Raw genomic sequence first — 14,654 nt, forward strand, 5'->3', positions numbered from 1 at the left:
AGCGCAGCGTAAGACGCAGAGTGACTATACATACATATATATATATATATATCTATATTATATATCTTTTTGTATGTACATATAGCAGGGCCAAAAAAAAAAATAAAAAAGGAAACCAGGAAAAACTATGCGCGTGAGACGCGCTCTAACGGCGAAAACGCCGCAAACACTAAGGCCCCTGGGTCCCTGGATCCCTGGACTGGGTTGAGAGTACCCATGGCCCGCTCCAGCTCCCCCCGTCCATAGCGTTTCGGCCATGTTTAAAGCTCGAAATTTATACGAGAAATTCCTTCAGAGTCTCTTTCGGCAGCGGAAAAGCGGCAACAGCGCTTGCCATAAACGCAGAGACGACATTTTTATGGCAGCGTTGAGCGCAACGCGGATCGATATAGTGACGGAACGAGATAAAGATACATTCGTACCGCTCTCACCGTCCTCTGATTGGCGGAGCAGTGTGCGCAAAATCCAACCCAGCCAGCGCTCACCGCACACAGATGCACACATGCACAGCAGCGAGTTTATTTGATTTATTAGCAGGCCAGCCACTCGTATATTCATCTCGCTCCCGCACAGGCGACGGGCAATGGAAATGCCGACGCACACTTGGACAGCAGCGACGCACACACAGCTACTCGCGACTCAAGACCAGTTTTTCCAGCCACCCTGTCTGGCGGACCGCACCGCATTTACCGCCTCCTCGAGCGGCCAGCGGCAGACGGTCTCTCATTCGACTCTCGCATTCGCCGTCGTCAGCACACGCGCACGCAACGTACCGCACGGCAGTCGCAGCACGCCATCAGCAGCAACATCACGCAGCAACATCAACTCGGTTGTTCGCTGTCTCGAATTCGGTTTCGTGTCGTATCGTATCCGTATCGTTTCGCATCGCATCGCATCGGTGGTTCTGGTTCGTGCCTCGTCATCAGCTAGCCAAAAAGCGGTGATACGAAAGAAAGAAAAAAAAGTCATCATACAGCCAGGGAAAAAGCAGCGTAGAACGCACCTCGAACAGGTTTCGCCGTCGTCCGGAGAAACAGAAAGGTGCTCAATTCCGCCCAGTGTGGAGGTATTTTTTCGGTGTTCCCGCTTCTCGCATACGAAAAAAAAAAACAACAACCAAACCAAACCAAATATATTTACAACAAAATCTAATACAAACAACAACAATATTCTGAGGCAATTTCGCGTCGGGTTTTAGCAACAATTTTCAAGTGTTTTACGCCGCCTCTTGTTTGTTTGCTAGCAAACAACATATATGTATATCTGATATTTGTGACTGTGGAAAAAACGCAATTCAAGCTGTTTAGCTACAAATCCAAAGATAGCCGAGCGCCACATTTTTGATACGCGTAAAGATACGAAAAACTACGAAATAAAAACTGCAGCGAAAATCAAAATCTCAAAAATCACAAGTGCAACATGGTTTCCCAAAAAATGTTCAAAATGTCTAACTAAGCAAAGAGTAAACTAAAGCTAAAGAGTAACTGCATCTTAGAGGCGAGTATCCACGGAGAACCAACTTTGAGTCAAATCAGCTTTATCGCACCGAAAACTGGAAGTAATCCCCGCAAGATGCTGACCATGGAATCGGATATGAAAGGCAGCCTGCTGCATGCCACCATGCCGCCGCATCACACAAGTGCCGCGTTGCACGGACATGCGGCATCGCCGTACTCCGCCCTAGCTCCCCTTATGAACCTGGGCCAGTCGCACCTGACCCACTCGCAGCTGAGCCATCACAACCACCATCATCACCACATGAGCGCCCATATCGCGGCCAGCCAGAGTCCCAATCCGCTGAGCTCGCTGCAGTCCTCGATGGCGAACACCCTCAATGGCAGCCAGGTGGGGCAGCAGCAGCAGCAACAGCAGCAGCAGCAGAGCTCCCCGCTGCACAGCTCCAGCGAATTGAGTCCCACCCAGAGCAGCATCGGAAGCCATCACATGACATCGCCGGTCAGCCACCAGCAGCACACGCAACAGCAGCAGCACGGGCAGCAGCAGCATCTGGGCGCGGGATCTGCATTGAGCAGCCTAACTGGAGGATCCAGCAACAACAACAACAACAGCGCCACGGCCAACAAGAACCAACAGCACGCGGATCGTGTGAAGCGGCCTATGAATGCGTTCATGGTTTGGTCACGGGGCCAGCGGAGGAAGATGGCCTCGGACAACCCCAAGATGCACAACTCGGAGATCTCGAAGCGACTGGGCGCCCAGTGGAAGGACCTCTCGGAATCGGAGAAGCGACCGTTCATCGACGAGGCCAAGCGCCTGAGGGCGGTGCACATGAAGGAGCATCCGGACTACAAGTACCGGCCGCGCCGCAAGACTAAAACGCTGACCAAGACCAAGGAGAAGTACCCAATGGGCGGCCTGATGCCCGGACAGACGGTGGGCGGCGGAGCACCGGGTGAGCCGGTGACGCCCACGCGGGTGCAAGGTCAGCCTGGCCAGAACCAGTCGCTAAACGGTAGTGGAGGCAGTGCAGCAGCGGCAGCGGCGGCGGCAGCAGCGGCAGCGCAACAGGCGCGCCAGGATATGTACCAGATGAACGCGCCCAATGGATACATGCCCAATGGCTACATGATGCACGCAGATCCGGCCGGAGCGGCAGCCTATCAGACCTCCTACATGGGCCAGCACTACGCGGCGCAGCGGTACGACATGGGACACATGTACAACAACGGGTATGCGATGTACCAGACGGTGTCCGGCGGACAGACATCGCCGTACGGCAGCAGTCTCCAGCAGCCCGGATCACCGTCGCCGTATGGCGGCAGTAGCTTGCAGCAGCAGCCCGGCAGTCCGACTCCGTACGGCGGAGGTGGAGGCGGTGGCGGTCAGGTTTCCTGCCAGAGCCACAGCCCCAGCGACTCGAGCATCAAGTCCGAACCGGTGTCGCCCAGTCCCAGTGCCATAGCGCTCAACAACAACAACAACATCAACAACAATCACATCATGAAGCGGGAATACAGCTCTGCAGCGGCGGCAGCAGCAGCAGCAGCAGCGGCAGCAGCCGCCGGCGGCGGCGAGCTGAATCACCTGATGAATATGTACCATCTGCCGGATGAGCAGCGCCACCTGCTGCACTATCAGACTGACTCGCCCGATCTGCAGCAGCAGCACCAGTCGATGCAACAGCAGCAGCAGCACCTCCCGCAGCAACACCTTTCGCAGCAGCACCAACAGATCCCGCAGCAACACCATACCATGCAGCAGCAGCAGCAGCAACACCACCTGCAGCATCAGCAATCGCTGAGGGCGATGGCGCCGCTGGCACACATGTGAGAAATGGCCAGCGCCTATGGAGCAGCAGGCTCCAGTGTGAGCGTTTCGCCTCCACTGCCGCCGTACATGCCGACGGCCCCGCAGCAACAGCAGCAGCAGCAACAACAGCAGCAACAGTTGCTCAACGGACGGCCTAGTCCGACGGCATCGGGGTCGTCGGGCGGCCGCTCCTCGGCGCATTCCAGTGGCCATACCGCCGCGCATTCACCCGCCTTGGCAGCCGCCTACCAGCTGACCCCCTCCGCTGCCACCTCCTCCGCCACTTCGGCTGCTGCTGCGGCGGCAACTGCTGCTGCCGTTGCTGCTGCTGCGGCTGCAGGCAGCTCCTTTGCCGCCTCGGCCAGCATGCTGGACATGCAACAGCAGCATCTCGAGGAGCAGCAGCAGCACCACCACCTGCACTACCAGCAGCAGCAACAGCAACACTACCAGCAGCAGCAGCAGCAACAGCAGCAGCTGCAGCACCTCCCGCAGCAGCAGCAACACCAGCTGTACCATCACTATCATCCTGGCCACGAGGCAGCGGTGGCTGCCAGTGCTGGCCTCCTGGATATATCCACATTGTAAATTATTGAAAATATTAACTAAAGCCCTAGGATACGCACACCCACGCCCACAACCACAGCCACACACACACAGACACAATTTTAGCCTTAGTTCTTAAGCAGGTTTAATTCGAATTTCGAAGTGGCAGAGTAACACATGCGCATATAAATAAATGAGAATAGGATTAATGTTTAGTCATTTAAATGATGCATACGCACTGTTGTACCACAATAGTAAGATGACAACTCACTTGCATTCCATACCGTTCTGCTTCGATTTCCCTTGATTTCCCGCTTGTTGCATAGCTAAAACAATTGTGTGATACAAATAAACTGTTGCCAATTACGGGGACAACGGCAACAACAACAAATTCGTTTGGTTTAGCATTTCATTTCCACTCACCTTTTGCTGTACAAAACATTCTCAGACATTAAATGTGCGTTCAATTGAAGGGAGCAACGGGACGCGGAATCAAGCACAAGTTTAGTAGGAGTAAAGGCAGTTGTGGCGAGGCGATGAAAATATTTCAGAAAAGCAAAGAAAAATGTCAAAAAACATTCTATTTTATAAATTCTCTTATGCATTAAGTAATTATAATTATTATCTATTATATAAACAATTTAATTATTAATTATGCTTACAAATACCAGACAAGACAACCATAATTAATTGTAATAAAGCGAAAACAAAATTATTATTATTATTAAAACATAAATCGAATCGAAGGCAAGCATCTACTGCATAATACAAACACAACCAGAGAAAATGTTAGTAAACCTAAAGCAAATTTAGTAAAAACAAACCAAGAAGCAGCGTGCAAACGTGATTGTGAAACATGGCGCAAGGCAGCGAAAACAAACAAATCCAACAAAACATTGCCAAGCACCTGGAAATAATAAAAACAAAATCCACAAAAAATCCACGAAAAAAAAACAAATAAAAGAAAAATCTTTACAAAAACATCTCGCTACATTTTTACTATTTGCCGTCGGCAAAATGGGAGGATCCGTGAATTTTGCATACCGAATCGATATGCAGGTTCAGCAATGTGTCAGATGGCTTAAATTCCAGTTTGGATTTTATAGCTCCCCCCATTTTTAAGTGGGATGCGTAATTCCTTAGACAAAAGCGATTAGAGTAGTAAAAATCAAATGAAATTCACGCATTGTCAACATAAATAAAAATGTCATTAAACAAACCCTGACAAATTAGAACAAAACATGAGATGAGATTCCCATAAAAATGGTATGCCATCTACATTTATAAAATCCAGCCATGGCAATTATTTGGGAACTTCATGTGAATCGCATGCTGCAATCTGGCATTTCAATATTTATTTAAGTGCATTTTGTCAATGAGTAACTGCAATTTTCGTGACCGGAAGGCGACGCTTTGTAGCCAACACCGTCCAAACTAATTCCACCGATCATGCATCAAGGTTGAAATACAATTATTAGGAATTTTGATAATGCGATATATATCATATGCCATATTTTCAGAGCCGCTCACCAGACCCAGATTGTCCAATCACTCGGCTGTCGCGACGGTGAATGGGCCTACAAAACCCGATAATATCCACTTAATATGGCTAATTTATGCTGGCCAAACCATCACATCTGGCCCACGCTCTGTGCCAACATTTCAAAGAGCTCATAAAAAATTATGATATGTATTATTAATGAAAATTGCAAATTCAGAGCGACTGGGAGCAAAAACAAACACACATTGGCTGCAAAACAATTTATTTATTATGTGCAAACATTATACACTGTTTACTACTCTTTTTTTTTTTTTTGTTTGTGTCATTCGAAAGCTGCTGATTATTGTAATTCGGGTAAATGGTTTGGCTTAAAATGAAAGCTGCCCGGGAATTTCAATTAATGTATTTTCAATTTTTCACCACCATTCCCCTGCTCGTTTCTATTATTTCCACTTTGCAATCAATTAGTGGCAACGAGTTTTAATTATAAAATTTCGCATCTAAATTATTTTTCGCTTCGGATGCTTAACCCTTACCCATACCTTCGGTTGATTCAAAATGTTTAACCTTTTCTTTGGCTTCAAAAATTCCCATTTTTTTTTTGGTTGTCTCTGCTCGAAATAGTTCGCATGCATAAAAAACGAGCTTCGATTTGCATTTGTCGCAATTTTCATAATATTCACAGATTTTTCTGTGGGCCTCTGCTTATCTTCGATTTTGAGGCCTGTTTATTTGTGTTGAAATTCGAGATTGTCGAGTGGCATGTTCGAGATACATGCATAATTTGTGTGTATATTTCTACGCGCTGTGTGAAATAAATGCAAAACGAGAAATTTATTAATGCCATATGGGTGTCATTTGAGCTAAGTTGCAGCAGATACAATCTAGCTAAAAAATGCGACTTCGTTTGACATGCAAATGGTAGTGGAGAGAGATCGCTTCAGTCAGTTGCGCCTCGTATTTGATTTGGATTTATTTCGGAATTGAGTGTATTTGGCTTGTTCTCTTGTCAGCCAGCTGTGTTTGCCTACCTTTAATTAGCTAAAAAATTGTTCTGCTTTCCGTTTTATTCGAATGTTATTTCTCCGACTAATTTTTTGTGGCGCTGTCATTTGTTGCAATCAGTGAGAAAATTAAACGAAATCCCGATGACAACATTTTTATTGCTGCTCGCTTGCCATTAAAATTAGGAGCTAATCACACGTTTAACAAGATTTTTTTGTTGTGTGTTTGTTTATTCGGTGGTTTCTGACTTCGATCAGTTGATATTTTATTTTATTTTTTGTTGCCTTTATAGTGGGGACAGCAGACAGGTGCTTAGCTTATTTTATTTTTTTGGCTGCATCTGAGTCAGCAATCGCCGATCGTGAGAGTTTTTCGTTGGCTTTGTTTTGGATCTTTTGATTTAGTTCATTAATTGGCCATAATAGTTTTGTTTTATAACAGGGTATACATCGGTGGTGAACTTGAAATCCATTACAAACTGGTTGAAATTGTCGTCAAGTGTTAGCTTATTTCATTTTGAACAGTAAGCTTTGGAATAAAATATCCATAAGTATACTCTGTGATGTTCCCTAATCAGATGTATCTAAGCTTACTCTCTCTTTCTTCGGGGGACTTCAACTTCAACCCTTCAATTGTGGCAACAAAAGCTTTGCAAATGTCAGAAAGAGACGACGGATGGGATGCAGAGATAGATGGATAGAGTTGAACAACTAATTAAACTTGAACAATGGCGTAAAGTTGGCAAACAAATGTCATTACTTCGACTCCAGTCTGGTCAGTAAGTAGTAGTAGACTCTGAGTTGCTCGAGTTTTCGGTTTGCGCTGCTGGTTGACACATTTTCTGGAATGTAGGTTAACCGAGTGAGACATGCAACGAAATCGAGTGGATTCGTAAGCCTAAAACTGTAACCAATTCGGAGACGGCCCTTTTTCTACACACATTTTTTCGGCTACATTTCCGAGATGCGAGTACATAAACAAATCGGATTAGTTGACAAAAATCCAATTAGCCGTGAGCCCCAAACCCAAAACGGTTGACCATTTTCAACTGGCAGTGGACGTAAAAATAACTCGAGCATTTGATGGATGTGTGGCAGGCGTAAGAATTTATAGAGCCGTGATTTGATCGATAGGCCCGATGATTTACGAGGCAGGTACTGGTGCTGGTAAATGGTACAGGTAAATCTCTGGGGGGTGCAACATACCATACATGCAAATTTTTAAATTCTCAGACTGCCTGGCGACCCCGGAGATAAGCTGACATCCCGTACACCTGCACCGGAAAACGGGAAAACCCATCCACCATTGGCAGGTCGATGCTCATACCTGTGAGCACGGATAATGAACCTCTAAAATCCACGCCTCGCAAATCCTCAAGCGGATGCTCGGATCCGCATCCTGGCACTCATCCTCGTTTTTGGGCAATAAAGGGCTAAACAAACAGGCACGACAATAAGTCCCTATAGATCGCAGTGCATATTATCATAATCACCAATAAAACCCTAGTCGCAAACTAATCCACAGCAACCCATTTCGAACCTTCGGTTGCATTCAGGGATTTGCGGTACACAAGTACAACTCCGAAAAGTTTATCGGCATAATACTGCATACTTGCTTTCGGTATCTCAACGATTCTTGATATTTCTCGACCTCCACCCGCATTTTCGCCTAGTGTAATTCAATCACAGAACGCGTTCTTCCCGGGCAATGAACGCCTGCATAAAATGCGCAATCTGAATCCCATGGGGCCATTGGCTAATCGCTGTCTAATTATAATTTTGCATTTTTATCGCTAAGGGTCTGGGCATTTTTGGGAGTTAGGGAGCGAGGAGGGAGGGGCCGGCAAGGCCGTTCTGTTTCGGATGCGGTTTGTTTTGCAATTAGGCGATTAGTCACGCCCTGATTTGTCATTGATACTCCGTTCGCTCGATTGCTCAGTTTGTGCTGAGTGTTATGTGGCAGTACTAGATGGAACCGAGGCCCTGTAACTACATACATATGTATATAAACTATGCGGGCTGGCTTAGTGGTACATTTGACATGGGGGCGGGGTAAAATATGCAGATAACAGGAAGGGAACATGATATGCGATGCCAGAGGAAGGGTCCGTCTTTGGTGGTTTCACGTTTTGGGAGATCATATCGAAGTATCTGCATAATATCAGATTATTGTAAAATACGACTATCACTTAACCGAAAAATTCTATGCAAATTCGAAATGTCCTTGATTCATTTCACCTACACTTTGATTAAAAGGAAAGTTACAACCATTTGTTAGATTACGATTTTAGTAGCTACATTCCAAGCAGCCTAGATTACCTGTTATAAACTTTTAGAAACGATAAATCTTTTCTTAAACTTTAAATTAACATGCATAACTTAAAATCGCAATAACTTTCAAGGTGGGTGTTGGGAGCAGGAACAACAACTCCTGCCGAGAGGAGCAGCAACAAGGCGATGCACTTGTGTCACTTAATTAAGTCGACGTTTTATTGTCGTCATCGCAGGCAGCATCGTTGCTCAAGTTAATTACTCAGAGGAGGTGGCTGACTGCGAGTCAATCCCCCAGCAAATCCCTACCTGTGGAAGGCACTGGCACTACTTTTCAACTGGCTGCAAGTGAGCATAACAATTCCCCACTCTTCCCAGGATGCCGAGTCCTGAGTTCTCTGAGTCCTGCACTTTGGCGCATTTGTTGATTCGCGCACTTGAACAACGTGGTGATGGTGATGGACCTGGGAAAAGGGTGTGGATCGGGGGCGGGCAGCAGGATGGAGATGGAGGCACAACAACCAGTAGCAGCAGCAGCTCTTATCTTAATGAGTTTTTATGCATCTAATTAAATAAATTGCACCCTCTTTGGGCTGTTGGCGCCATGACAACTACCAAGTCTGCACAAATCTCTCACAAAATTTTTATTCGCTACTCAGCCCCCCTTTCGTGTTGTTGTTGTTGTTCGAGGGCGTGGTCCATGCAACTGCCCATGGCCCCATGACTCAAGAAAAAAAAAAACACACCCACTAGCTGAAATTCAATTTTAATTACAATTTTTTACCTCAGTCTCTCGCCCTTTTCGCCACTCAAATCGATTTTACTAACCAATTTTTTCCGCAATTTGTACATGGCCATGTGTGTGTGTAATGTTTTATATATACATATATATGTATGTATATTGCTGTGCACTTTTGTGTATATATTTTTAATCAACCGCGCCCAGACACAAACGCTTAACAACATTTTCAGTGGCTTTCATTTCGAATGTCCGGCAGTTTGTTGAGCCGCAAAGCAGCTACAGATTGTTTTTATATATGGTACACAACTCTTTTTATGAACCGCATGGATTTATTTACTTGACGTAGCCCCTCGCATATACCCCGTATCTACTGTACCGCCCCGATCCATCACCGCTCATCACATTCGTCGTCGTCGCATTTTCAATTTTTCGCTTGCAAATTGGAAAAGTTCAAACGCACACACGCCCCGGTTTGGGTATGGACATGGAAATGTGGGGCGGGGACCCTATCCCGAAATGGCGACTACGACCTGACCGGACTCCGAAACCCAGACTCTGCAGCAGGACCAGAATCACAGACACATGAGTGCAAAAGCTGCCGATAAATGCGACGAAGTCGGGAGCTGCAGTACTGCAATCAAGCTGACCCATGCACAGTGGTCGCAAAGTGATTTATTTGGGGGAAGTATTCAGTTGAAATGATTCCAATAGCAATTAATAAGTATAATAAGTCATTCATTGCTCAATAGAACAGGCACCAGGCATAAAATTTATCCATGCTGAAATACTTTTTAAGATAATATTTAAATCAGTAAAAAAAAAAACAGCATCCGCACCACTGTGCGATGGCAATTCGGTTGTAGCTTATGTTGCATTAAGAGGGGCAAAATGGGAATGGGGCGGGCAGCATTTACATACGCACACCGTCTCATACTTATTTCGAACATTTCGCCATGTCCGGCAAAGCGACGTCATTTGAACAGCAATGTCAGCCCCACTGAATGACTGACTGACTGCCTGAATGACGGACTGGCAGACTGACGGACTGCTGGATTGATCAAGCGTCGCAGTGACCAATGAAAGCCGACGTCTGTGCCGTCTAGATAGGGCGTGCAGCTTTTTGCTGGAATGTGTGTGCGCTGATTGATTGATTATTTGTTCCGCATCACTCACCTGGAAAATTCAACTGAAGTGGCAACTTTAATTAATTTGCTTATGTTTGTTGGCCCGACTAGCCTCAAAGGCCGGGCCAAGCCATTGGATTTTATATGGCGAAAATGTACAGCATATATGTATGTAAATAGGAGTGTATATGTGGTATATAAGATCCGCACGAGTACATAATTTAATAGACTTGGGCTGGGCTGCAACTGAACTTAATTACAGGGGCATATAATTTAATTTAAATATATACATATAGAAACTATCTGTCTGTGACCTGAATTCTCATCGGAAGTCAACTTCAAGCACACAATATGATGTCATGTGTCATGCTAAACTTGTTTACTTCGTATTCTGCTAGGCAAATCATCGTCATAGCTTCTATCTAAGTAAAATTAATCGATATTAACCTAGTAAAGACCATTGATTGTACATAAATTCGGAGTTCAAAGCCCAGCTGTGGGGTAAACAAATCTACAAATCAAGATAACTGTTTTCACACATCTAGGCCTATCAACAATGGAAAACCAGAATATCAAATGTATCAAAAACAAAAAGACGCTGACCAAAAACTAACAAAATCCGAGCGTTGCGATGACAAGAAAATATATTTAAAATACCAAACGAGACTTGACAAAAAGCATAACAAATTAAGACTTATAATTTAGCGTGCGCCAAAATACCGTTTTTCAGATGGATCGACCGACTGATGAAAACAATGGGACCTGCGGAGATCTTCGGTTGATTTGTTTATGAGAAAACCCGACGGGGCATCGTACCTGCATTGAATCCCCCGATTTCGTTGTCATTTTATAGCATTTTAAACGCCAAATTTATCATATCCCCTCTGTGTGGACCATCCCAAATAGCTCCAACTTTCTTTCCAGCCAAATGGAACTCGAACTAAGCTGGTATGTATCTGTCGCGACCCCAGGCATTAATTAAAGACCCGATGTATTGACTATTTGACAATGATTTCTGGCCAAGAGTGTTTCGATCTATGCGATAGAACACAGATTTAGACCCACTTGTGTCTCGAGCGGATTTTGCTACTATTTTTGGGAGCTGGCACAATCGAGTCAAGTGGCATTTGTGATCTGTGCTGCCAATCGACAGAATTAAAGAGTTTTTTTAATTTTGCGTTGAGCTTTATAATAATTACGTAAATATTTTGTTTGCTCACTTGCATTCTCCCCTGCCAATGGATTAAAGCCAATACAACTAGTTGCCACTTAATCATTAGCTCGCCTCACTTGATCCACTTGGTGGAATCCACTTAGGCTAAATTAGTTTGCTGACTAGTTGTTTTGCCGCTGAGTGGAACCAATTAAAGGCCCAAAAATGTGGGCTGGCCAACGAATTGATAGGGTGTAATAACATAAAAAAGGGAGATTTAGCAATAAAAAGAAATTTGGGCAAAGGCGGCAGCTGTCGAGGAGCGTGGTGTTGTCAACAAACCGCAGCCCTCTAATGAGGCGGACTCACTTTCGGGGGGTGACAAATGGGAGGGATGCAGTTTTTGATTGACACGTCGCCGACGGCTGGACGTTGACTTGCGTGTCAATTAAAACTAGGAGACTGACAGTGACAGGCAGAGCGACGGGATGGCGGGATGAGGATCAGAACGGGGACCACGGACACGAGCACGGACAAGGACACGGACGAGGCCTGTGGGAGAGCTGGCCCACTTTAATAGGCTCAAAGTGGATTTTAATTTATGTTTGATTTGATTTCATTCGATTCGAGCACAGGCAGCCCAGCAGGCGACCTTCGGGGGAGGGTGGTTCCAATACCCTTGTACCAATTGCGTTTCCATCCCACGGTTTCCACCCATCTGCCCACCGGGAACCCCTTTCACCGATGACTTGAGCTTGAGCCTGCCGGCAGGATTACAACAGCAGCTGCCTGTTTTGGACAGTAATTCGCATTAATAGCGCTAGACTGGTGCCGGCTCCCAATCAATGCTAAAATACCCACGAACTCGCATTCCCATCGAAAATATGGAGATGGGATGATGGGATGCTGGGATGAGGCCCAGAGTCCATCGCTCAACTGGCCGGGTTCCCACGCACTCACATCTCACAGTCTCGAGAAAAAGTGCGACGACAAATGCTCTCGGTTGATAAATTGGGTGGCAAACCATGGCACACAGTGCGAAAGTTGTAAAAAGTTAAACACTTCCCTTGCAAATGCCAGGGGAACACGCAATCCACCGGTCCAAAAACATTTCTTACACAGCGAGAATATCAGGGTGATAAATACATGTGGTAATCGGATTAGGGCGCAGATTATGGCAATTGGAATAAACTAAACAAGGTCAAATTAAGCAATGAAATAATTAAACGAAAAGTGTGCATCATGGCCAATGCTTGCCTCAAGTTCAAAGTAACATTTACTTAAGCTTATTATTCATTTTAATCCTTAAACACCTCTATACACTTTATTTAACATTTGTTTCGTTTTATGAAACTGATTGGACTTAATGTATCAAGGAGTGTTAGTTTCTCTGTTGATATATGTGCTATTTAATTACTAACTAACAATTTCCCACAGTGAAATATTATAATTCCAACCCTAATATGCTAACCAAGCTTTATCTCAGTGCATTGAAGTCATTATTTTATACGGCAATTAATGAGCTGCCGTGGGAGTGCAAACATGTAACACATGTAAGCATTTAGATCAAAATTGTTGGACGCCAGTACCTTTACCTCCGAAATATTTGCTCCTGTGTCCCAGGCTCGGTTTCACTGCGAGTCTGACAGTTCGTGACTTGGTCTTGGCGCTATGTGAGTTATGGCTCCGTCGTCTGCACGCCAACAACGAAATTATATTTAAAAACACATAACTCAGGAGATTATCATTAAAAGCTGTGGGCGCAAAGAGGCAAAAACGAAATGGAGTGCGAACTGAGAGCCCGACTCGATTCCGTATCCCAAATCCAAAAGGAGAACTCCAGGCGATTCGCGCGTGCGCAAAGCCCAAACGGAAGTCGTTAGGTCGAGACGTTCCAAGTCGACTCGAGATACGCGATGCGAGGCGGCTAATGTGCCAAGGAGTCGCCCGAGGGCCAAAGGATTACCCCAGCGAGGAGGGATGAGGACCGCTTCGGACCCAGGACAATGCCCATGAATGAATGAAATGCCCGCGCGTTGACAATAAATTGGAGTTGCATTTAAATAAGCCAGCAAAGGGACTGAGCGGCTCTGGGTGTGAAGTTGCTAATGCGTTTTTGAAGATGCCCTTTCCTGGCCCAGGTAATCATTACCAGATGGGGTGGAAGGCAACATTCATATCTATTTCAGTTAATAACAAAAAGGAACTGGGCAGAAAAACACATTAGAACTTGGGCAAAAAAGATTAGCTTCTTTACTCAAGTTAGTAGATGGTGAGCACGCGTTTTGTAGGCTTCTTAGCTTTAGTTTTAACTAATCAACTCACCCTTGGCTTTCGAGCTCGCGCTAATTTGCAGCACGTAAGCTCTTCGGGTCACGTTTACTTGCCACCCGACATATGCGCATTTCTGGCCCGATAATTGCCAATTCAAAGGGCCTGTCTCGAACAGCCACACAAGTGTTTCGCAACCGAACTGTCTTGGCCACAAGTCGCATGCATAGTGGTGGAATACCTGGCAGGATGGACAATACTGGATTGGTAGCGCCAATGACAGACCCTTTCATAACTTTATCGATGACAACGCACAAAGACGGTTAGCCCGAAGACGCTATGCCACACAATTGCATTCGCTGCTGCTTCAGTTTCTGTTGCAGTTGCATGTGCAATTGTGTTTGCTCGCTGGCTTGTGGGTTTGTTTATTTGTTTGTCGCTTGGCAATTTGTTTGCTCTGTCACACGCTTCATTGTGTCGAACCAGGGTTGGTAATTGCACTTGTTGATTGTGTGATAACAGGTTGCTCGGCAAGTGTCCAGGTTGCACAAGTGCCACTGCATAAGACAAACTTGAGTCTGCCGAAGTGGGCGTGGTTGCCATGCAACCAATTGCCCACAATTGTAAATTGCACATGTCCTTCTGCGAAGGCAAACAAACTTAAGTAGGTAATTTGCAACTAATTTTCAAGTGGCACGTATCCAGCATTGACATTGCGACAATTACACAAATGTCTTGACACATCGCATTGCTCATACGCAGCGTTGTCTGA

General features: G+C 45.5%; 1 protein-coding gene across 2 annotated transcripts; it reads left to right on the plus strand.

Annotated features, from left to right (window-relative positions):
- The first annotated feature begins 723 nt into the window (after nucleotides 1–723).
- Nucleotides 724–4,749, plus strand: SoxN (SoxNeuro). Of its 2 annotated transcripts, none has more exons than NM_079996.3 (1): nucleotides 724–4,749. In NM_079996.3, the coding sequence occupies exon 1, from the start codon at nucleotides 1,573–1,575 to the stop codon at nucleotides 3,289–3,291; it is 1,719 nt and encodes a 572-aa protein (NP_524735.1). In that variant the 5' UTR covers nucleotides 724–1,572; the 3' UTR covers nucleotides 3,292–4,749. Both variants share the same exon structure in this region, with proteins under 2 accessions (NP_524735.1, NP_001260269.1).
- The last annotated feature ends 9,905 nt before the right edge of the window (nucleotides 4,750–14,654 follow it).

The sequence above is a fragment of the Drosophila melanogaster genome, chromosome 2L (genome assembly GCF_000001215.4).
Source record: "Drosophila melanogaster chromosome 2L".
Classification (NCBI taxonomy): Eukaryota; Metazoa; Arthropoda; class Insecta; order Diptera; family Drosophilidae; genus Drosophila; species Drosophila melanogaster.

Coding starts and splice junctions, on each gene's coding strand:
- SoxN (NM_079996.3), top strand. CDS start 1,573: ATGCTGACCATGGAATCGGATATGAAAGGCAGCCTGCTGCATGCCACC.